Source organism: Canis lupus, chromosome 10 (assembly GCF_048164855.1).
Source record: "Canis lupus baileyi chromosome 10, mCanLup2.hap1, whole genome shotgun sequence".
In the NCBI taxonomy this organism is placed as follows: domain Eukaryota; kingdom Metazoa; phylum Chordata; class Mammalia; order Carnivora; family Canidae; genus Canis; species Canis lupus.
Window position 1 is genome coordinate 59,003,983 of NC_132847.1, and position 21,931 is coordinate 59,025,913.

General features: G+C 38.5%; 2 protein-coding genes across 15 annotated transcripts in view; one reads left to right on the forward strand and one right to left on the reverse strand.

Annotated features, from left to right (window-relative positions):
* The window catches only part of INVS (inversin), a 156,281-nt gene extending 145,577 nt beyond the window's left edge, over positions 1-10,704 (forward strand). For 9 of the 12 annotated variants that reach the window (XM_072842092.1, XM_072842093.1, XM_072842091.1 and 6 more), the window contains 4 exons: positions 5,646-5,875; positions 6,610-6,684; positions 9,200-10,548; positions 10,587-10,704. In XM_072842092.1, the coding sequence (XP_072698193.1) occupies positions 5,646-5,875; positions 6,610-6,684; positions 9,200-9,351 (457 nt within the window). In that variant the 3' untranslated portion in view covers positions 9,352-10,548; positions 10,587-10,704. Of the gene's footprint in view, positions 1-5,645; positions 5,876-6,609; positions 6,685-9,199; positions 10,549-10,586 lie in introns of those variants that run through there. The other 3 variants (XM_072842097.1, XM_072842100.1, XM_072842101.1) reach the window with 3 other exon arrangements.
* Positions 10,705-11,356: 652 nt separating this feature from the next.
* The window catches only part of TEX10 (testis expressed 10), a 64,059-nt gene continuing 53,484 nt past the window's right edge, over positions 11,357-21,931 (reverse strand). For all 3 annotated transcript variants that reach the window (XM_072842104.1, XM_072842107.1, XM_072842105.1), the window contains exons 12-15: positions 20,619-20,699; positions 18,827-19,008; positions 12,779-12,989; positions 11,357-11,578 (exon numbers count right to left, since the gene is read on the reverse strand). In XM_072842104.1, the coding sequence (XP_072698205.1) occupies positions 11,465-11,578; positions 12,779-12,989; positions 18,827-19,008; positions 20,619-20,699 (588 nt within the window). In that variant the 3' untranslated portion in view covers positions 11,357-11,464. The remainder of the gene's footprint in view (positions 11,579-12,778; positions 12,990-18,826; positions 19,009-20,618; positions 20,700-21,931) is intronic.

Sequence of the window (21,931 nt, forward strand, 5' to 3'; positions counted from 1 at the left end):
TTACAATATAGTTTGAAATCAGGAAGTATAATGCTTCTTCCTTTGTTTGTTCTCAGTATTGCTTTGGCTACTTGGAGTCTTTTATAGTTCCGCATAAATTTTAGAATTTTTTTTCTACTTCTGTAAAAAAATGCCATTGGAATCTTGATAGGGATTGCACTGAACCTATAGATGGCTTTGGGTGCTATGGATGCTTTAATAATATTCTTCCAATCCAAGAACAAAAAGTACCTTTCCATTTATTTGTGTCTTCAATTCATTTTGTCAGTGTTTTGCAGTTTTCAGTGTAGAGATTTTTCTTTAGTTGAATTTATTCCTATTTGTTTTTGCTATATAAATGGGATCATTTTATTACTTTTTCAGATAATCTGTTATTAGTGTATAGAAATGTGATTTATTTTTGTATGTTAATTTTTATCCTACTTCATTGAATTTGTTGATATAACAGTTTCTGGTAGAGTCCTTAAGTATTTCTATAAATAAAATTATCTGTAAATACAAACTTCCTTTCCTTATATGATCTCTTTTATTTCTTTTTCTTCCCTGATTGCTCTAGATAGGACTTTCAGTACTATGCTAAATAGGAGTTGAGTGGGCACCCCTGTCTTGTTCCTAATCTCAGGAAAAGTTTCCAGCTTTTCACCATTGAGTTTGATATTAACTGTGGACTTGTCATATGTGACCTTTATTATGTTGAGCTACATTCCTTCCATACCTAATCTCTTAAGTTTTATCATGAAGAAATGTTGAATTTTTAAAATTCTCTTTCTGCTTCTATTGAAATAATCATGTTTTTCTTTCATTCTATTAATGTGAAGTAGCACTTTGATTTTTATGTATGTTGAACTATCATTTCAGGAGTAAATCCCACTTGATCACCATTAATAATCCTTTTAATGCGCTGGTGAATCCAGTTCCTACTATTTTATTGAGAATTCTTGCATCTATATTCATCAAGAGTATCCTTGTAGTATCCTTTTCTGTCTTCGGTATCAGGGTAATGCTGGCCTCATAAAATGAGTTTGGGAGTGTTCTTTATTCTGATTTCTTTGGGAAGGGTTTTAGGAGGATTGGCATTAATTTTTATTTTTAAGATTTTATTTTTAAGCAATTTCAACACCCAACATAGGGTTTGAGCCTACAACCCATAGATCAAGAGCCACATAATCTACTGACTAGGCCAACAGGTGCTCTGGCATTAATCCTTCTTTAAATGTTTGATGAGATTTATCAGCCATCTGGTCCTGAGCTTTTCTTCATTAGGAGCTTTTTTAAAAAAATTTTTAAGATTTTATTTATTCATGAGAGAGAGAGAGAGGCAGAGGGAGAAGCAGGCTCCATGCAGGGAGCCTGATGTGGGACTCGATCCTGGGTCTCCAGGATCACATCTTGGGCCAAAGGCTGTGCTAAACTGCTGAGCCACCCGGGCTGCCCAATTAGGAGCTTTTTGATTATTGATTCAATCTCCTTACTAGTAATTCATCTATTTACATTTACATATTTACATTTAATATTTACATTTTCTATTTTTTCTTGATCCAGTGTTGATAAGTATGTTTCTAGTAACTTCCATTTCTTCTAGGTTGTCCAGTTTGTTGTCCAGTTGTTCATAGTAGTCTTATGGTCCATTGCCTTTCTATATCTGTTGTAATGTCTTTTTCATCATAATTTTGTTGATTTACATCATTTTCCTTGCTTAGTCTAGCTAAATGTCATTTTTCAAAGAACTCGATATTCTGTTTTTCTGCTGTTTCATTTATTTCTTCTCTAATCTTCAGAACTTTAGGCTTTAGTTTTGCTTTTCCTACTTAAAGTGTAGGAGTAGGTTACCTATTGAGATCTTTCTTCTTAATGTAGGCATTTATTGCTATGAACTCCTCTCTTAAAACTGTTGTTGCTGCATTCTGTAAGTTTTGGTGTGTATTTCCATTTTTTGTTTGCCTCAAGATACTTTTTTCCCTTTGATTTCTCCTTTAGTCCATTGGTTGCTCGGGAAAATGTTAATTTCCGTGTACTTGTGAGTTTTCCAGTTTTCCTCCAATTATTGAGTTCTAGTTTCATACCACTATAGTCAAAGAAGTTACTTGGTTTGGTTCCAAGTCTTGAATTTGCCAAGACTTTTGAGACCTAACATATGGTCTCTCCTAGGAAATGCCCCAATGTGTGCTTAAGAATGTATTCTGCTGTTGTTGGATGTATGTTCTGTATATGTGTCTGTCAGGTCCAATTGATCTATAGTGTTATTCAAATCCTTTTTCTTTATTGATGCTCTATCTGGATAATCTGTCCATTGTTGAGTGTGGGGCATTAAAGTTCTCAGCTCTTACTGTATTGCTGTTTACTTCTGTTAGCTCTGTCAATTTTTGCTCTTATATATTTAGGTGCCTTGATGTTGGACACATAAATATTTACAAACATATCTTATTGATGGATTGACCTTATTATATTGGCCTTCTTTGACTTTTTACTATTTTTAAAGGCTGTTTATTTTACTATTTTAAAGCTTTACTTTTACTATTAAAAAGCTTTACTATTTTAAAGGCTGTTGTGATATAGCTACCCTTGCTTTTTTGTTACCATTTGCCTGAAATATCTCTTTTCATCCCTTTGCTCTGTGCATGCCTTTAGGACTAAACTGGGTATCCTGTAGGCAGCATATCATTGGATTTTTTTTTTTCTCCACTCTATTCAGCCATTCTGTCTTTTGGAGAATTTAATTCCTTTACATTTTCTTTAAAGATTTTATTTATTCATGAGAGACACACACACAGAGAGGCAGAGACACAGGGAGAGGGAGAAGCAGGCTCCGTGCAGAGACTCGATCCCTGGTCTCCAGGATCAGGCCCTGGTCTGAAGGTGGCGGTAAACTGCTGAGCCACCCGGGCTGCCCTAATTCCTTTACATTTAAAGTAATTATTGATAAGTAAGGACTTAATATTGCAATTTTGTTAATTATTTTCTGGCTATTTTGTAGAACTGTTTTTCCTTGTTTCTTATCCTACTGTCTTTTTGTGTGTTCTGATGTCTTTTGGTACCTATATTTGACTTATCATGTCTTTTGTGTAATTAGTACAGGTTTTCAGCTTGTGATTACAAAATACCTTCTAGTTATAACACTCTAAACTGATAACTTCAATAGCACTCTTAAACTTTACTTTTCCACTCATACATATTTGCTTACTGATTTTGAAGTTTACATATTTTTCATATTGTACCCAGTATCCAATAACAGACTACTATAGTTATGGTTAAGTTCTTAAACTTTTTTTAGAGTTTACTTTTCAGAGATGTGGTGGCAGGAGGGTGGGGAGATGGGCAGCAGAGGGAGAGGGAGGAAGAGTCTTAAGCAGACTCCACACTGAGCAAGTAACCCAATGCAGGACTTGATCTCATGACCCTGAGATTATGACCTGAGTCAAAAACAAGAGTTGGACACCACCCAGGTACCCCTGTTTTTATTTAAAGATTTTATTTATTTATTCATGAGAGACACACAGAGAGAGAGGCAGAGAGACAGGCAGAGGGAGAAGCAGGCTCCATGCAGGAAGCCCGATGCGGGACTCGATCCCGGGTCTCCAGGATCACGCCCTGGGCTGAAGACAGTGCCAAACTGCCGAGCCACCGGGGCTGCCCACCCCTGTTTTTAAGCTAAAGTTGAAGTACAGGATGCACAACCATTATAATACAGATTCTAATTTTGAGTATATGTTTACCATGACCAGTGAGTTTTATGCTACTTAGGTATTTTTGATGCTAACTAGCATCCTTTTACTGCTACTCAAAGAATTCCATCTAGCATTTATTAGGAAGGTCTAGTGATTATGGATTCCTTCAGTTTTAGTTTGTTCTTTATCTCTCCTTCATTTCTGAAGGACTTTGCCAGCTATAGAATTCTTGAGTTTTTTCCTTTGATACTTTGAATTTGTCATCATATTCTCTCCTGGTCTACAAAGTTTTGTTGAGAAATGCATTTATAGTTTTATGGGGGTTCTTATATATTTAACTTCTTTCTTTTCTCTTATTTCAAAACTTGACTTTTGACAAGATACTGTGTCTCAGTATAATACTGTTCAGGTGTAATTTAGAGTCCATGGGTTTCTATGTGCTCTGGCTAGGTTTCCTGGTCAGATGGACTGAAGGTTGTATTCAGCAATGGCTAGGGCTAAGAATTACATTCCTTGCCCATGCAGAGCTGGAGAACTGGTTCAAAGGCCTAAAAAGTTCTCTGTGGTTGACTCAAGCTGACCTGTATTCCAAGTTCCCTGGCTATACAGCCGGGCCACTATCTTTGCTCTGTAGATAATCAGTTCTGCCTGCTGCACCTCCCTACTTGAGTGTTGCAGGGCTATGAAGCTTTCTAGGTGTTCTGGCCAGGCTTTGAGCAAGCCAGGAGCTACACTTACATGTGTGGGCCAGGCTATGCTCCCCCACCTGAGCTGAAGCAAACCAGACTGCAAGGCTGACAAGGCTCTTTGAGGACTCCAATCAGGCACCCTCCTGAGTTCCCTGGTCAGACTGCACTTGTTTTGGCTCTGCAGATAAGCAAAATTAAACATTGGGATTACCATTTGGGTACCACAGGTAGGAACTTGGTCTGCCAAGATCCATGTGCTGGCTATTTTAAGCTCTTCCCTTCTCCAGCAGTTGGATTCTCAGTGGTCAAGCCCTACAGATTAGCTGACAATCCCCATGGGGTGAGACCAGGATGGGGACTCCCAAGATGTGACCCACAATGCTGGGGGAGCAGGATTCCACTCAGGGTTCTCATTTTCCATTGAGGAACCATGCATAGGCTCAGGGCAGACATTTTGGTGGGGTGCAACACCAGCTTGGTGGAGGGGGTAGTGCAGTCAGCATATAGCCATCCCTCATATTCTTGGAATGCAGTTTCTGTGATGCAAGAGGCTGCAGCCTCACTCTCATGTTCTAGGACTTTCTTAGCGTATTATCTGTAAATAGTTGTTAGGTTGTTCCTTTGTTTCCCCTTACAAGAAAGTAACTATGTTGCCATCTTAGTAACATCCCACCTACTGAGCATCTATCAGACTTATGTCTGCCTCATGCCTCATGGATTTATTTTTGGCTTAATCATAAGGAAAATGCCTGATATGTAGCAGGCTCTGAACAGATGTAGTTGGCTCCTTCCAGTGTAGCATAGCCTTCCATTCTTCCTTCACCAATACACAATGCTTTATACACATCTCATTACTAATTTTCCTGGCACATATGCCCACACCTCTGCTTATGCTGCTTCTGCTGCCTCAACTACCCTAATTCCTTTAAAACATACAAATACCAGCCTTGTAAAGCCTTACCAATCACCAATTATCAGACCCACATTGTCCCATGCCATCTAGCTCTTCATTCTTGCATAGAATTTCTCATACTCCACTTACTTGTTTACACGTTGGCCCAACCCACCCTAAAGACAGACTCAACTAATTCCTAGTTGAGGAAATGTTTGGTGACTTTAAAAAGAGAATTCAACATTAAACATAAGGCCACTATAAAGTTAGGAATGGGAACTTCAATGAATCTCCCAGTTCAGCAAATGCTATTCCTATTAGATTCTAGGAACCTTAAGGAAGCTTGGGTTTTCTCAGTACTGTGATCTTAAAGCTTCTCCCGTCTTCTGACTCCACCAGCTACCAGCTGAGGAAGCACCTGTCTCACCTTCTGCATATGAAGGAGCTTGGAGCCAGGGATGTGGACAGATGGAACCGAGAGTGCCTGGCATTGCTGCTCCAAGTTTGGAGGAAGGATCTGGAACTAACCCCTCCAAAGACCACTGCAGTAACCAGGACCACCAAGAGTCTATCCAAGGGCAGCTCAGGGGCAAAGTCTACCAGGCACTCGGTACTCAAGCAAATCTATGGTAATTGTCCTTCTGAGCACTCTGTAGTTGTAAGCATCCCCAGGATGTTGCATCAGTATCTGAAATGGGATTTAATTACAATGGGCAAACCTCCATTCAGGTAGGAACTTTCCTATTCTACTTCCAGGCACCAAGAGAATTCTCAGCACCCACATTTAATGCCTCCCCTCCAGCAATTCTGGGTCAGAATTGGTTTCATGTTGTATTCTAGCATCTCAAGAGAGCCTTCCAGTCAAGAGGTCTTCTGCTGGCTTTCATTACTGAAAGCCTCACCCTTTAAGCCTCTCCAGACCACTGCTTGGGTCTTCTTCCAAATGGTTAATGTAAGAGGGCTCCAGGAGGAAGACCCTGCCTGCCTCATTTTGACCTTTCTTATGCTGAGAGAGTACAGGGTTGCCCTTCCGTGGGAATGCCCCAGACCCATACACTATAGTAAATAACTCACTCAGCAAATGAACTGCTTTAAATTGAAACATTTTCAGCTTGGAAAAAGCCCATCAAATAAACTCAGCCGAGAACAAGCCTGGCTAGCTCCTCAACAGAAAAGCAGTGAGCCAAAGTACCTTTAGAAATAGATCTGCAGCAAAATGTCAGGACTTCACCCTGGGCCTACATGGTATTTCCACAACATACCTAATTTATCTTGGCAGATACCAACAATCTCAAGCCTTTACCTCATTAAAGAATTTAGAACTTGGTCATGGTCAGAGAGAAATGATCATTGTTGATTTCAGGTTGTTCCCAAGAAGGGAAAGTACCTCATTCCACAAGATCTTCCAGAACCCATTCTGTGCTGCATCTCAATTCAGGTAAGGTAGCCAGTGCACTGGTACAGCAGATTGGGGATATGATGTGGGGAAGCATTTGCCTTGTTTCATCCCTAAAGGTGGGAGACATCAGAACAGAAATTGCCAGGCGTTTCCAGTGGTCATTTAAGGTGTGCATATTTTTCATTCCCCTCCCATAGTATTACTGCAGTCAACATGTCTCCATAGAAGGGAAGTTATTTTCACAACCACAAGTTTTTGTTAACATTACCTCCAGTAGAGACAATAAATGGTACCTAGTATTGATCACTTTTACGTATTCACATAAAGGAAGAGGGAAATGAAAAGTCATTCTTCAAAGTAATACCTTGGGGAATTCTTGTTCCATATTGGTTTCACATTAAGATTCTTCGTCTCCTTCTCAAAGTTGAGAAGTTCCTTAACTACAAATTCTGGCCCCATGAGGAACACATTTAGTATTTAATAACACGTCCTGCTCATGCTTCACTGTGCACAATTTCACTCCTACAGAAGCCCAAGGAACTTACTTTTCAGCCATAAAACAAGAGTATTTTACTCAGGCCCCCTTCATTCACACCAGCATTAAATTTGGGTGATAAGTTCAGTGCTGTCAGCTGTTAATGTCAGATTCAGTGCTGCTCATGGGTGGCTATGGCAACACAGTCCCCCCACCCTTGCCAATCCAGTCATCCTGCAGGAACACCGTGCAGCTGGGAAAGTGAACAATGACGGTCAGCCTGAACTTTAACATTCATTTAGTTTTTGACAGGCGGGGGACAGAGTAATTACTGCCCAATCTTTAATCAGAGTCGGGCAACTCATGTAATATAGGCAGGCTGATCAGGGAGTAGTGGGCAGGGGAGTTGAGACTGTAGACCTTGATTCCTTTGAGAGTTTCCATGTAAAAAAGAAAACTTTTGTTGTACTTGAATGAAAAGTTAGTTTCAAAAACAATGGTCAGAACTACCAGAGAAGTAGCATTTAGATAATCAGAGCAGTTTATATTTTGTCTCAAGTGAAAAATCCAGGACTACCAGAAATCTTAAAAATGAAGGGCTTTAAAAGCACAGACGTTTCTAATTAGGACAGAATAAACAAATTCAAATACGTAGAGGTTTCTTGGGATTTCATATGAACAAATAGCTTTTTTGTCCTACACATATAATCCTGACCGGCTTGAAAACAGGGAAAAAAGAAGAGAATCTTTTCCTAACCCTAAACATGGGGGAACACCAGGTTTTTTTAGGTCCACCCATCCACATTAAGCATTAACCAGTGAATCAGGCTGTCAGGGCTACTAACTAGTTTAGCTGGACCCAGTAGGTTTTATACAGAAAACATGTCTATGAATAATTTCCACAGAAATGGGCACGACTTGCACATAGACTTCTGCAGCTTATAATCACAGCCAAAGTGAACCAAAAAGAGAACATTAATTTTGGTCTTCTCCATGAATAAAATTTTTTTTTTTTGCTTTGAGAATTCCATGGGGTTAAAGATCCTCTCATGTGCTCACTGTCCTGTTCAGTTTTAGAAAATTACTTAGTACATAAGAGTGCTCAAATGTGAGTGAAGATTGTTGCTCCCAACCTCCAGTGTGGGAAAGACTTTAGTAGTGATTTAACCTCTTTTAAAGAGGAAGCAGGTCAGGTGGATATAGCAGTGTGTGTTGTGGGTGTGTGTGTGTGTGTGTGTGTGTGTGTGAGAGAGAGAGAGAGAGAGAGAGAGAGAGAGAAGTACCTTTTAAAAATCCACTCCAGTGAATGAAATAACCATGGCTCAGGTGATTACTAGTAATGACAACCCCCTTGTGTGAATGCAGAATTCCTGCTCACCCAAAGAAGGGTATGCAAGTAACTCAAGATTTGATAAAGGCAGCCAAAAACTGGGTTCCAGATCAGTAGTTCACTGTAGAACTTTAACAGTAATAAAACCAGGAGAGAAATATTAAGACACATTTGTAACTTTTAGAACCTACTTACCTTTCCCCTTTATTCTCCAGAGTTAGGAGCAACAGATAGCAACATGGCCTCAGCAAGTTCTCTTAACCTTTTAGGGCCTCAGCATCCTCATTTGTCAAATGAGAGGGTTGATTTCCAACTATGGCATCTTAAAAAGGCCTATCAGTCTATCATCCTTAAAGATAAGTTTTCAAACCAAACCTATTTTCTAGAATGGACTATATAGCCTAAACAACGTGGCCCATAGAAAGGTATGTATGTGTACATGTTTGTGGTAGTTTAGGTTAAAAACACAGAGAAAGCGGTACCAATTACTCCAGACTGAAGACCCAGGTCCCAGTCACAGCTCAGGCACCTGGCCGGCCCCTCTCAGTCAAGGTTCTTCCTTTAAGAGATATCATGTATTTAGAGGATAATGGGAAATGCAAGGCTGATAAGTCATCCTGTTTCCACAGCAAACTGGCCATCACCTTACCAGCCCCATGGACAGTCCATGACTAAACTGTCTCCTCACCAGCAATGAACTCTTCAGTATTAAAATCAATAACCTCAATCTCTCTCTGGTATTTTAACAGTGAGCAACTTGCAGTGTATACACCTCCTTGAGAACAGTGGAAGATCAAAGAATTTTTCTTATAATCTGCAATCGGCTACTCCACCAAAAACCAAAACAAAGCTTCGACCATCTCTGGAGGAAGAGTGTGTCCGGGGTAGCTGGAACAGCTAGTGCAGAATTCTTATTCTCTGCTGATGATCTTTCACCTGTTGAAAAAAAACCTCAGTACTCATGCCTAACGCCTTAATGGCCTGAAAAAGTGTTAAGTGAATAACCATGTCAGGGTGTCTTTCTGCTCTTCCACAGCACTGTTTTGTAAACTATCTTAGCCTGTGCTACAAGGACCACAGTACACGGTGCCTGCGCAAAGCTTCCGGGACGTCTGCCTTCACTTCAGTCAGTATGGCTGTAAAGTACAACTCAGACTTTACTGTTAATTATAAGTAAAACTAAAAACATGAACACAAACATGACATTTCTGCCAGCCAGCTGATGCAGGCCTGGTGGGGTTTTTTGTTGTTTTTGGGTTTTTTTGCTCTGATGAAAAACCTAGATGAGATGGGAGGAGCTGGTTGTATAGCAGCCATCTTCTTCATTTCACTACTTTTCTCCAAATTTTGGGCCAGAATCATGACCTAGCATTTGCTTTTAACAATTGTTAAGACAATATGGGGCGCCTGGATGGCTCAGTTAAGTATCTGCCTTCAGCGCAGGTCATGATCCCAGGGTCCTGGGATCAAGCTCTGGAATGGCTCCCTGCCCAGCAGAAAGTCTGCTTCTCCCTCTCCCTCTGCCCCCTGGCTTGTGCTCTCAAACAAAATCTTAAAAAAAAAAAAAAAAAAAAAAAAGACAATAATAGGAATTCTGTTGATTCCTTACATTTTACAGTTCTCATGTTAGCTTCTGAGGCCACAGGTTGCTACCATTGTCCTGTGAACAGCAGTCTCACTTGCTGAGCGCCAGCAGCAGTATCTCAGTGCCAAGGAATCAACTGGGGAGGTCTACAGACCAGACCATTCATGTATAAGGTACCAATTCAGGCCTTACCATTTCACTTGTCAAGTATTTTCTGCCTGATCTGTACAGGTAAGCACTCTTGTCAAAATGCCATTCCTACTGGGCAAGGGAAACTGCGCTAAAACTACATACATTCTAACTCTAAGAACACCTGGCATAAATACAATCCAGCGATCACAGGCTTTTTCACATATTTAAGAGCAAAGTAACTACAGGAATGTAGACAGAAGGCACAGTGGCATATTAAACTCAAACATTTCTAGGAACACTTCCATTTTCTTAAAACTACTGCCACCCCTGTCCTAAGAAGCAATAAAATGTTAACAATTAGCAAACTGTTTAAAAATGAAGGTAATTAAAAAAAAACAAAAAAAAACAAAAAAATGAAGGTAATTTCTTAATTATGCAAATAGTGATTACACTTGACCCTTGAACAACCAAGTTTGTGTGGATCCATTGAACATGTGTTTTTTTTTTCAATAAATACATATGGTATCGATAAATACAGCCATAGTACTGCAGATGTGTTTTCTCTAGCTTGCTTTATTTAAAAAAATAAGGTATCTAATTCGTATAACAAAACACGTGTAAACTAATTATCAGTAAGGCTTCTGGTCAACAGTATGCTATTAATTATAAAAGGTTTTGGGGAATCAAATGTCATACATTTTTTGATGGGGGGGTGTCAGCACCCCCAAATCCTCCCCCAACATTGTACAGGGGTTAGTATGAACTGCTATATAGAGCTTGTAATTTTAAAAGAACTATAATGGTCATTAGTAAAAAGTACTTTTGAAAGAATTAACTAGATCAAAACAAGTACCATTTAGCATGATCTTGTTCCTGCATAGAGGGACAGAAAACTGCTGTAAATAACAGAACTCCATAGTGAGAAGCTGAATGTCATGGCAGCTGTTCCCAAATAAACAACTGGTTTCTGTTGCTATCTGAATGAACTGGAGCTGAGACCGCAAAGATTCTGCTACTTTCTTGGTAAATAATAGAAGGTACTATATTACCATTCCATATTTTATAAATATTTAGTTCCTATGAAATGCAAAATACACTAACCACCTTGTAACCAAGTATCATATACTAGTCCAAGAAGCCAAGCTATGTTATTTTCCTACTTTAGTGCAAAGGAAGGTTCATAAACAACTTCTTTAAAAGTTCAGCTTTAATGACAAACATTACATCAATCTCTCTTCAAAATTAGATGTGAATAAACAATTTCAAACAGGAGATACCACAATGCCTCTTACTGTACTCAATACACTGTACTCAGTGCACTGGGGCCCTGGGGATGCCCAGTGATATACACATTGAAGCAATAATGTAAATCTGTGAGCCACTGTTCCTGAATACCTCCACTCTTCAATGTCTGCAGAGAAAAACAAGAGTACTTTGAGAATTGTATCAAAATTGTTAATGACAGTATTTTTCACACCCAAACAAGATCTCAGAACCACTGCAACCCCATCTTCCATCTATCAATCACCATAGAAAATCTTACTGGAAATGAAGAGTTCACTGCCTGTGGTAATGCCCAATTAAGAAAATTCCTAGTTACAATAGCCTCAAATACAAGCCATACACCAGTTTCTGGTTTCATCTGTTCCCTCTCAAATACTGATAAGGAACCTCCTCCCCCCTTGGCATGGTACAATTTCACAATCTTTGCATGAACAGGAAAATTCTACAAGGCCAACTGACCATTTCTGTCATTCTCTTATTTATAGAGGTGGCCTGAATCTCCAACCTTGGAATAATCCAAATTACTGACTTTTTTCCTATTTCTGAATTATTCTATTGCTTCTTCCATTACGTCTAGAAGGCTACTGAGAAAATCCAGAATAAGAATCTGTTACATACATCTGGATAAGTTCTATTACTCTGAAGTATTACTACATATCAATAAAGTCCTCAATGCCTACATAAAAAACCTCTAACTCTTCCAAACCATGAACAGTGAAAGAATGCTAGACAGAGATGCCCTTGTAAACACCAACCCTTAGACAAAGCTGAAGTCTGTAACAATTTAACTTCCCTCTTATTCTCTAGTGAACTAAGTGACTAGAGATTGTAATTTATTCCTGCTAAATAATTTTTTTAATGACAGCTAACATTTGTTGAAAACTTATGTCAGTTATACTAAAAACTTTACTTGAATGATCTCATTTTATGGTTATCAACACCCAAAGAAGTTGCTATTCTTACAGCTAAGTAAAATAACTGACAGGTTTAAAAACATGCCAAACTACCACAGTTAATCAACAGAGTTGAAGAATCCTGCTAGTATGTACTATGATGCCTGTACCTTTTCTAAGCTGCCTGCCACCTTAATTCAATTTGAGTATTTTATGGTTTTTATTACTGACTGGACCAAAGACCTCCCCCTGGTTAAGTAACAGGTGCTAATCAGCAGGGGCAGCCCTAGGAAATCACCACAGTGGGCTTAATTCTAGGAGCCACTCAATGCACAGGAGGCCTCACCTCCTCAGAGCAACACCCACCCCCATGCCCTGCCCATGAATCTTTTTTCTAGTACTAATGGTACAAGTCCCCGTTTCACACTTCTTACCGTGATATTCTTGATGATCTGCTGCACCAAGATGGCATTGGTTAACATATGAGTTCTGAGGGGTGCATGCTGAAGCAGCAGGCGAAGCAGCTGGCCCACAACAGGCAGCTCCTCAGGCCCAGCTCTGTTCACCCGCAGGCTCTGCAGCATCAACCTGAGGACTCGAGGCAGGAGAGCCAAGATGGAGACACAGACCCCCCACAGCTTGTCCCTACAACAGACAAAAATGAGTCAGAAAGCCAAAACACAGAAAAGGTACCCTTTCCCTATTTCCTAAAACTGAAAAAGGTCATTTTAAGAAACACAGTGTTTTCTAATAAAACTCCACAAATCAAAACTAGTAACTGGGTTTCATCAGAGCTAATTTTAAGCAAATCCAATGAAGAAGGAGGTGCTCTCCCCTATTTAATGAGTTCTAGGAAGCCTAGCAATCAGCACTTTCCTGGGCTTAACAGGACATTCTTAAACCTGATCATATATAACACAGAATTAGACAATCTACACACACATACTGCTCTCTACCACTGAACATTATTCAACCATTATACAATATCAAAAATCAAGAGTAAGAATATCCCACTGAAAAAAAAATATCCCACTGATAAAAAGGAAAAGAACATGGGATGCCTGGCTCAGTCAGTAGAGAACGTGAACTCTTGATCTTGGGGTCTTGGAGTTTGAGCCCCATGTTGAGGGTAGAATTTACTTTAAAACAAACAAACAAAAAAAAACGGGTGCCTAGGTGGCTCAGTTGGTTAAGCATCCAACTCTTGGTTTTAGCTCAGGACATGATCTCAGGGTTGTAGAATGGAGCTCCACATTGGGCTCCACAATCAGCTTGAGATTCTTCCCCCTCACCCTGCCTTCTATCCTAGCTCTGCTCTGGTGCATGTGCTCTTACTCAAATAAATAAAATCTTAAAAATAACCACACACACAAAACAACAAAACTTCATGGAACTTTAAGCCTGTGACCTGAATTATGAGCCTCTTCAATGTTTTAAGGAGGGCAAATTTGTGGAGAAAGATGTGCTCACGAGGAACCAAAATGGATTTCAGAAAGTAGCCAGTAAGGAAACTATTACTGTACTACTAGGTCATGAAAGGCCAGAAATAATCCAAATATTAGTAAGCATCATTATCTTGGTATCATTATAGAGCAGGAACAAAAACGTTTTATGAAAAAGTAAGGGGATTTGTAGCTACCCTCACCACATGCTAGAAGTGTCAATTAAATGCAGAAATAGAGTCCCACTGGCTGCTAAAAGCTCTGACCTTAGTCTGTCAGATTCTATTACCAGAAGTACATAATCCTTCTAGTTCCCAAATCCTTCAGAGAGAACCTGACTACCTCCAGATGTAGAAGCAGTACTCCTTTCACACTCTCATCAACCTCCCCAACTTCATACACAGCATCAAAGGTGAATACTGAATCCACTCTAAGCCAACCAGATTCTCTTACTTATAAGATTATAAGAGACTTTATCCAGCCTGTTGACTCATGCATAGCCAGGTTAGGAGAGCCATGTGCAAGGAGAAAAAAGCCAGACTGCAGACACAGCTAATAAGGCACAGAGACAAAGATTACACAATTTAGAAGAAAATGTGAGATAACTACACTTTGGTCCCTAATGAGTTTCAATTCCTTGCCCTTGGGTTTTATAAGTTACCCCCGTAATGATCCAATATTCATTTTCTATTTTAACTTGAGTGGATTTCAAATAATTGCTGATCAAAACTGTGCTAAAAGGGCTCATGGATTCTACACAATATTAAATACAGTGAATAGATCAATAAAGTTTAGAACTCCACCTTAAAACACACATTTAAACTGTCAAGTCGAAAAAATACGAGAGACCTGGGTACATAGGCAATAGAAGAAATACCATATGAACAAGAGCCATTCCTAGGGTTTTCTAAGAGTTGTCATGTACATGAATAAGTCTACTTATTCTACAAGTGTTTAAAGGACAGAACTGGGGGGTTCGCTTGGGTGGCTCAGTCAGTTAGGCTTCTGCCTTGGGCTCAGGTCATGATCTGAGGGTCCCAGGATGGAGCCCCATGAGCTTCCTGCTCTGCGAAGAGTCTGCTTTTCCCTCTTTCTGCCACTCCCCGTTTCCCCCACACTCCTGCTCTCTCTTGCATACATGCACTCTCTCTCAAATAAATACTTTAAAAAAAAGAAAAAAAGGACAGAACTGGGACCAATGAAATTGAGGTTTCAGAACTCAAAGCAGTAGTTCTAAAAACCACTCTAAAGAAACTGATGAGGGGCACCTGGGTGGCTCAGTGGTTGAGCATCTCCTTTGGCTCAGGTGGTGATTGCAGAGTCCTGGGACTGAGTCCCAACATCAGGTTCCCCACAGTCCCTCTGCCTATGTTTCTGCCTCTTGTGTGTCTTTCATGAATAAATAAATAAAATCTTTAAAATTATAAAGTAAAATTAAAAAATAAATAAAGTGATGAAAGTTCAGTATTTTGCATACAATTTTCAGGAGTTCAGCTAACTCCACAAATTTCTGATAAATTCCAATCAGATAACAGCAACCTCCCCTTCCACTCCAAACACAGAGAAATAGAGATAAAATACTTTAAGGAAAAAAAAAAAAAAGTACACAGCCAAGCCCCAAAAGCCAGAATGGGTAAAATTTCTAGGTGCCAGAAACCATCACAGAAATCATATAAACATATACCCCAACAGGGGTATAAAGAGTTGGATGTGGGCTTTTAGGTCTGAGTTTTCAACAGCTAAATGTTGGAAGCTGAGACTTCAGGCCCCAGGTGTGGGAGGCGGGGTTTCCTATGTGTAGCTGGAAGGCAGGAAAATGTATATGTAAAAGTGACCCATAATCTGCACAGAATTCTCACAAAAGATGCACTCAAAGAGAGGGTATACAATCCAAACCATAAGTCTGTTCAAGCCCATGAAAAACAATCTCCAGAGCCTTACCTGCTCCCCTACTGAAGGGAGAATTCCCACACCAGAGGATAAAAGAGCAAATAGAACAAACTGATAGGGACTTTAAAGTAAGACCAATAAATCATGAAAAAAACCAAGGATGACAAAAAGCTAAGTTAAAAACCAACAACAGAGCAAAGAATAGAGCTGATGAAATTAAAACTTAACAGAGTTAAATAAAACATATAGCAAAGCAGAAGATGTTCAGAGGTACAGGACAGTTTGAGAAGATCCCTTCATTTAAAGGAGGTTGTAGGAGAGAACAGAAACAACCAGAGAGGTAACAGAAATAGTAACAGCACTTCCCAGACCTGAGGGAGAAACACCCAGTCTTCAGATCAAAAAGTACACTGTCTCAAGAAGCAGGATAAATAAACCTACATTAGGACACACCTTGATTGGCAACACCACAAAGGTAAGAAGAAAACAATAAAACCATAGAGAAGAACAGATTACTACCTACAACCAAGAGGGCTTAGTGACAAGAGATTTTTTTGTTACTAACAATGAGTCCAGAAGACGATAGAATAGTTTCTTCAAAGTCCAGTGGCCAGAGTTTTTAACAACTCAAACTGACTGGTCAAACCCGATGTTTTGGCCAGCTTTTGTGAAATTAAAGCCTCCTTAGTAATCTGACTGGCATTCTCATTATTTATAACCTTACAAAAACCTCCTCAGGGAGTAGGGGTCACCCAAAGGGAAATTTAAGTACTTAAGACTGGCTGGCAGAGACTAAATTATGTTACCCCAAGAGATATCAAGGATCTGGAAATACCAACTGTTTCAATATCTAGCATAAAACATTTAAAACTAGGCATTTTAAACAAGCAAAAAATATTTCATATAATAAACTTTGTTCTGTCCAGCCACAGAGTCAAAAGTGGGAGGTTTCTCTATAAGAAATTATAAATGATCTTTGAAACGTCTCAAAGTATTCAGTAAAGGGACTGTATTTCAAGTGACAGGAAATAACAAATAGCAACATACACATTTCATAAATGGGGACACTTATAAAACTTTTTGAACCCTGAGACGTTCCTTGGGATTTATAAAGCCTTGTCTTGACCTATCAGACCTAAAGTTTGATGATACGTAAGGAAAACTCACATCTGTGTTTATGTGTAAATTTTACAGTCTATTTTAAATAAAATCCATTTTAAACATACATATGTACTTGGCAAAAAAAAAAAATCTAAATCTCTGTTGACAGTAAAATGGTAAGTTACTGTGCATTCATATAACAAAACACTGTAGAGTAAGTGTACTGGCTAGATTACAGCCTATCATACTCACAGCCCATATTTATAAACAGTTTTACTAAAACACAGCCACACTCATTCATTTACATGTTCTTTGTTGCTGCTTTCCTACTGCCAGGGCAGTGCTGAATAGTTCTGACAAGAGACTCTATATATTAAAAACCTAAAATATTTAATATCTGACTCTTTAGAGAAAGAAATTTGCTTAAGCCCTAGTACAGAGAAACAAAAGTGAAATAAATTTCTGAATCAACATGAATGACTCATAAATGACAATCATATCACAAAAATACATATGGAATTTTATATAAAATTCTTAAAATATGCAAAACAAAAATTGTATTGTTTACAAATCCACATAAAATCTTTAATAAAAGGTAAGGAAGTGATTAACACGTTAAGAAAACCACAGGTTCAAAACGGTGTCACTTAGGTGAAGGCCCCAAGTCAGCAAACTAAGACTTAATACCTAAAATAACTACAGTTTCAACCCCCCAAAAACGTGACCTTTAACCACCAGTCAACATGGGAACTTTCTGGTCAGCACTAGGAAAAACTTCCTTCCTTCCTCTTCAATTCCCCTTGGAAGGGCAACCTGCCTAAAGGATAGATTCTTTCCTTTTTTCCACTCCTTGTCTACCTTTAAAAACCTTTCCCTTTCTATAGCCTTTGAGAGCTCCCCTCTACTTGCTAGATGGGATGCTGCCCAATTAATGAATCAATTAATACAGCCAATTAGATCTTTAAAGTTTACTAGGTTGAACTTTTGTTATTTAACATATAAAAGCAATCTCTAAAGGGTTTAAAAGAGAAAGGTAATTGTAGAGGGTACACAGAGTGTGTTGATAAAATTCTATTTCTGAACCTGAAGACTGGTTAAATGGATGTTCAGTTTATACTTACTCCTTAAACTATATAAATATTTCATACATATGTTTATTTTTATGATATGTAAAAGTTAAAAAACTAGAAAGACAAATATCAAAATGTTAACAGGCAATAGACTAATTTTTATTTTCTTATACTATTAGATTTTTTTTTAAAAAATTATAGATTTCTATAGAAATCTAGATTTCTGGAGGATCCCTGGTGGCTCAGCAGTTTAGTGCCTGCCTTCAGCCCAGCGTGTGATCCTGGAAGTCCCAGGATCGAGTCCTGGCATCAAGTCCTGTCATCAGGCTCCCTGCATGGAGCCTGCTTCTCCCTCTGCCTGTGTCTCTGCCTCTCTCTCTCTCTCTCTCTCTCTCATAAAGTCTTAAAAAGAAAAATCTAGATTTCTATAAAAAATGTTAACAGGCATACCAATAAGAACATAGTACGAGAATACTTTTTAAAATTAAAGTGAAATATTCTAAACTATGCTAGAAACTTCAGCCTAAATATTATATAAGAGCTAAAGTACTAATACAAACACCAGCATCTTAGAAAAATATCCTTAAATCCAAGAATTTAAAAATTCTAGTTAGCTCTAATGAGCCCAAAACAAAATACAAAGGCTTTGTACTTATTAATAAGCACATTCTTTCAAAGGTAGATAAAATTTTTCTTGCTAGACCTACAGCAACATTAATAAGGAAAGCTCCTAAGAAACTTTATGCCATCTGATTTTTCAAATTTGTAGCCTAAAGGAAAAAACAAAAACTAAAAATTCTTATCAACCCAATGAGAATTTATGAAAGAACAAAGAAAATGACATTCGGTTTACACAAACTCAGAAAGAGAATTTAAGATCTTTCCAAAATCTAATTTTCTTTCACTCTTCTTAAAATTTATTTATTCAGTTGCGGCAGTTAGGGAAAAAATTAAAGTTGAAGAATACAAAAACTATTACCTCTTTCTTAGATGTTCTGCTTCTCCTTTCTCTAAAGTGAGCAGAAAATAAAGAAGACTGTAGCAACAAGAAGCCAAAAATGGCAGGAGAGTCTCACTAAGTACACACGTATGATCCAGGAGCTTACAGATAACACCCAAAACACAGCCAGCTGTACTGTCAGGAATTACAGTCAACCCAACCTAGGCAGAAAAAAATGAGATTAATGACCTCTTCACAACAGTCCTTCTCTCCAGGATAAAACCAAACCCCATTAAATAGAGAGTTAACATGTAACATCACTTCTAATGAAAAACAGTATATACATAATAAACTTGCCACCTGCCATACCTTAAGGTCCTGTTTTCTCTTAGGAATTTAACTATTATATTAAATAACTTCTTTGAAAGCATGACAACTCAAGAAATACTATTTACCTAATCCACACCTCCCCTCTATAACAAAAAATCTACTAAAATTTTCAAGACATTACAATTTCTGATGGTCAGAAATACTATCATCTAAAAAGATTATTTCAGGCACCCCCCCCCAAAAAATCTTGATACCAACAACAGCACTCACATGATCCGTATTAGATTCTTCAGACTAGAAAAGTCTAATACCTGCCACCACCCCCACCCCAGGTAATTAAATGTACAAACCAGAGTTCATTTTACAATTAGCCTTCCCCTGCCCTTTAATTTAGCTAGTCATTCAGACATGACGAAGTAAAACACCCTGAAGTAAGACATTACTATATTTAACACTTGATTGCTTCACTGCCCCAAAACCCCAATAAGGGACATCATGGTATATGTATTCATCTGGACTCTCCTATAAACTATCATTAAGGTGGACTCTAACTTATAACTGTTATGTATGCATGGTTTAAATCTCCTGGACACTACTGTTTAATTATTATGAAAGTCTGCAGGTTCTGATCAGGCTGTCTAAATATAGTGGCCAAGACTGACTAACATGGTGATCTTTTAACTAGAATAAGGAGTGTAATCAAAGGAGGGCACTAATACCTAAAGAAGAGATGAAAAGTAAAAAAGGTAAGGATCTTTAGAGACACAGTGCATAAGGACTGGAAGTTCAACAGCAGAGAGAAAAGTACTGGGAATTTAAAACAATATTCTTCCAACTTAAGGGAAATAACATTTTAAAGGAGAAAAGGGGGTTGGAATGTACCCATAAAATTACCCAAACAAGTGAGAGTGCCTAGAAGATAAACTGTGGGAGCCCTCCCTTTGCACTATACATAACTATAATAAGCCAAAGATCCAAGTATAAATGTTGGAGGAAGCTAAAAACCAAAAACCCAGGCATAGCCAATGAGAAAAAGGAACACCAACTGGCCAGAAGACAAGACAGTCTCAAGGCTGAGCTTGCCGCTGCTAGTGACCAGGCCTTGAGCCTGTTAGGTTACATCCCTACTGCAGAACCCAAATCTTCACGGTGGAAATTAGACCCCAGTCTGGATGCTGGATTCCCAATACACCAATACCAAGTACATGTTAATTAAATCAAGAACCTAATGTAAAATTTTAAAGCCCTTCATTGCAGATGTAGAAAGTAAGGTCCTAGAAAAGGGGAATTTCCCAAGTTAACAGAATTAATTAGTAACAGCCAGGAAAAACATTGAGATTTCCCAGTTCTTATCACAACATCATGCTATGAGGCCATGGAACTATTAAGCTTAAAATTCTGCACACTCACTTTCTCCTTGCCTATGGCAAACCCACTATTAAACCAAGAATTGTCTGCTTTTTTGAGTAGGAAAGCAAAAAAAAAAAAAAAGTATATTTACCAAATGCTTACTGATGGCACTCTGCAGGATGTCAAAGCTCTGGCTTCGAGCAGGGATAACCAATAAACTGTGACAAACTGTCTGTCAGAAAAGGAGAAAACCAGGAACCAAATCAGGACATTTTAGGTCAGAAACAAGTTCTACAGAATTTTTTTTAACCTACTTACCCTACAAATAACAGAAGATTTAACAAAAAATTACTTTGAAGATGCAAATGTCAAAGGTAAAACAATTAAGTTTCATATATGAGCTAATTTTCCAAACAATTTATTAATTAAATATTTACCAGACACTGAGGTAGTCCTACCAGGTGCCAGGCACAGGAATGAAAAGACTGAGAAACTCCTCTCTCACAGCTCTAAAAAAAGTAGCTTCAAGCTACCAATGTAGAAACTATCTTTCTATTAGTAAGTGCTAAAACAGAAAGATCTGGGCAGCCCGGGTGGCTCAGCGGTTTAGCGCCACCTTCAGCCCAGGGCGTGACCCTGGAGACCAGGAATCTGGTCCCTACATGGGGCTCCTTGTGGAGAGCCTGCTTCTTCCTCTGCCTGTGTCTCTGCCTCTCTCTCTGTGTCTCTCATAAATAAATAAAATCTTTAATAAAACAAATAAAACAAAGATCTGAGTGATGTGAATGGAGGGCTAACAGCCTTTTATCCACTTGGTAGGAAAATGTACCATAGAAAAACAATTATGATCCAGAAAATACTAATATCCTCTTTGAATTAATTATAATGCTTCCTATTCCCCAAAGGTAAAAAGAAGAGAACAATCCACAGGAAAAGAAAAATATAAGGAAGGTGAGAGTCAAATCCTTAGTATTTTTAATTTTCTAAGTTCTCAAGGAAACAAGAGGAGAGAAGGACAACATCAAGTCCTTCAGAGACATTATTACACAATTCCAGAAACTGATGGAGTGTGATGCCAAAAGTGAAATATGTGAAGGAATCACATGGAAAGACAAGATTGGTGGAAACAAGAATATCACTCTAGCAAGATGACAGTGAAACTAAATTTAAGGGAACTGTCAACCAACCCTGAAAAATCAATAGCTTGTTGCATTATTTCTCTATAAAACCTCTTCTAAATTAATAACTACCCAGAGTTTTCATATGGCAATTTTTTTTCTTTTATCCTTGTAAGTAACAATGTAAATAACATATTTCTAATGCCATCATCCTACTTCAAAATAGGCAGTGAATATTTTTATTATCAAAAGATAAATCACATTTGATAAGGCCCATTCACTATTAAATGACCATTTAGTCTCTTCCTTTCCACCACCCCTTCCCTTCCTGAACAATTCAGTTCTA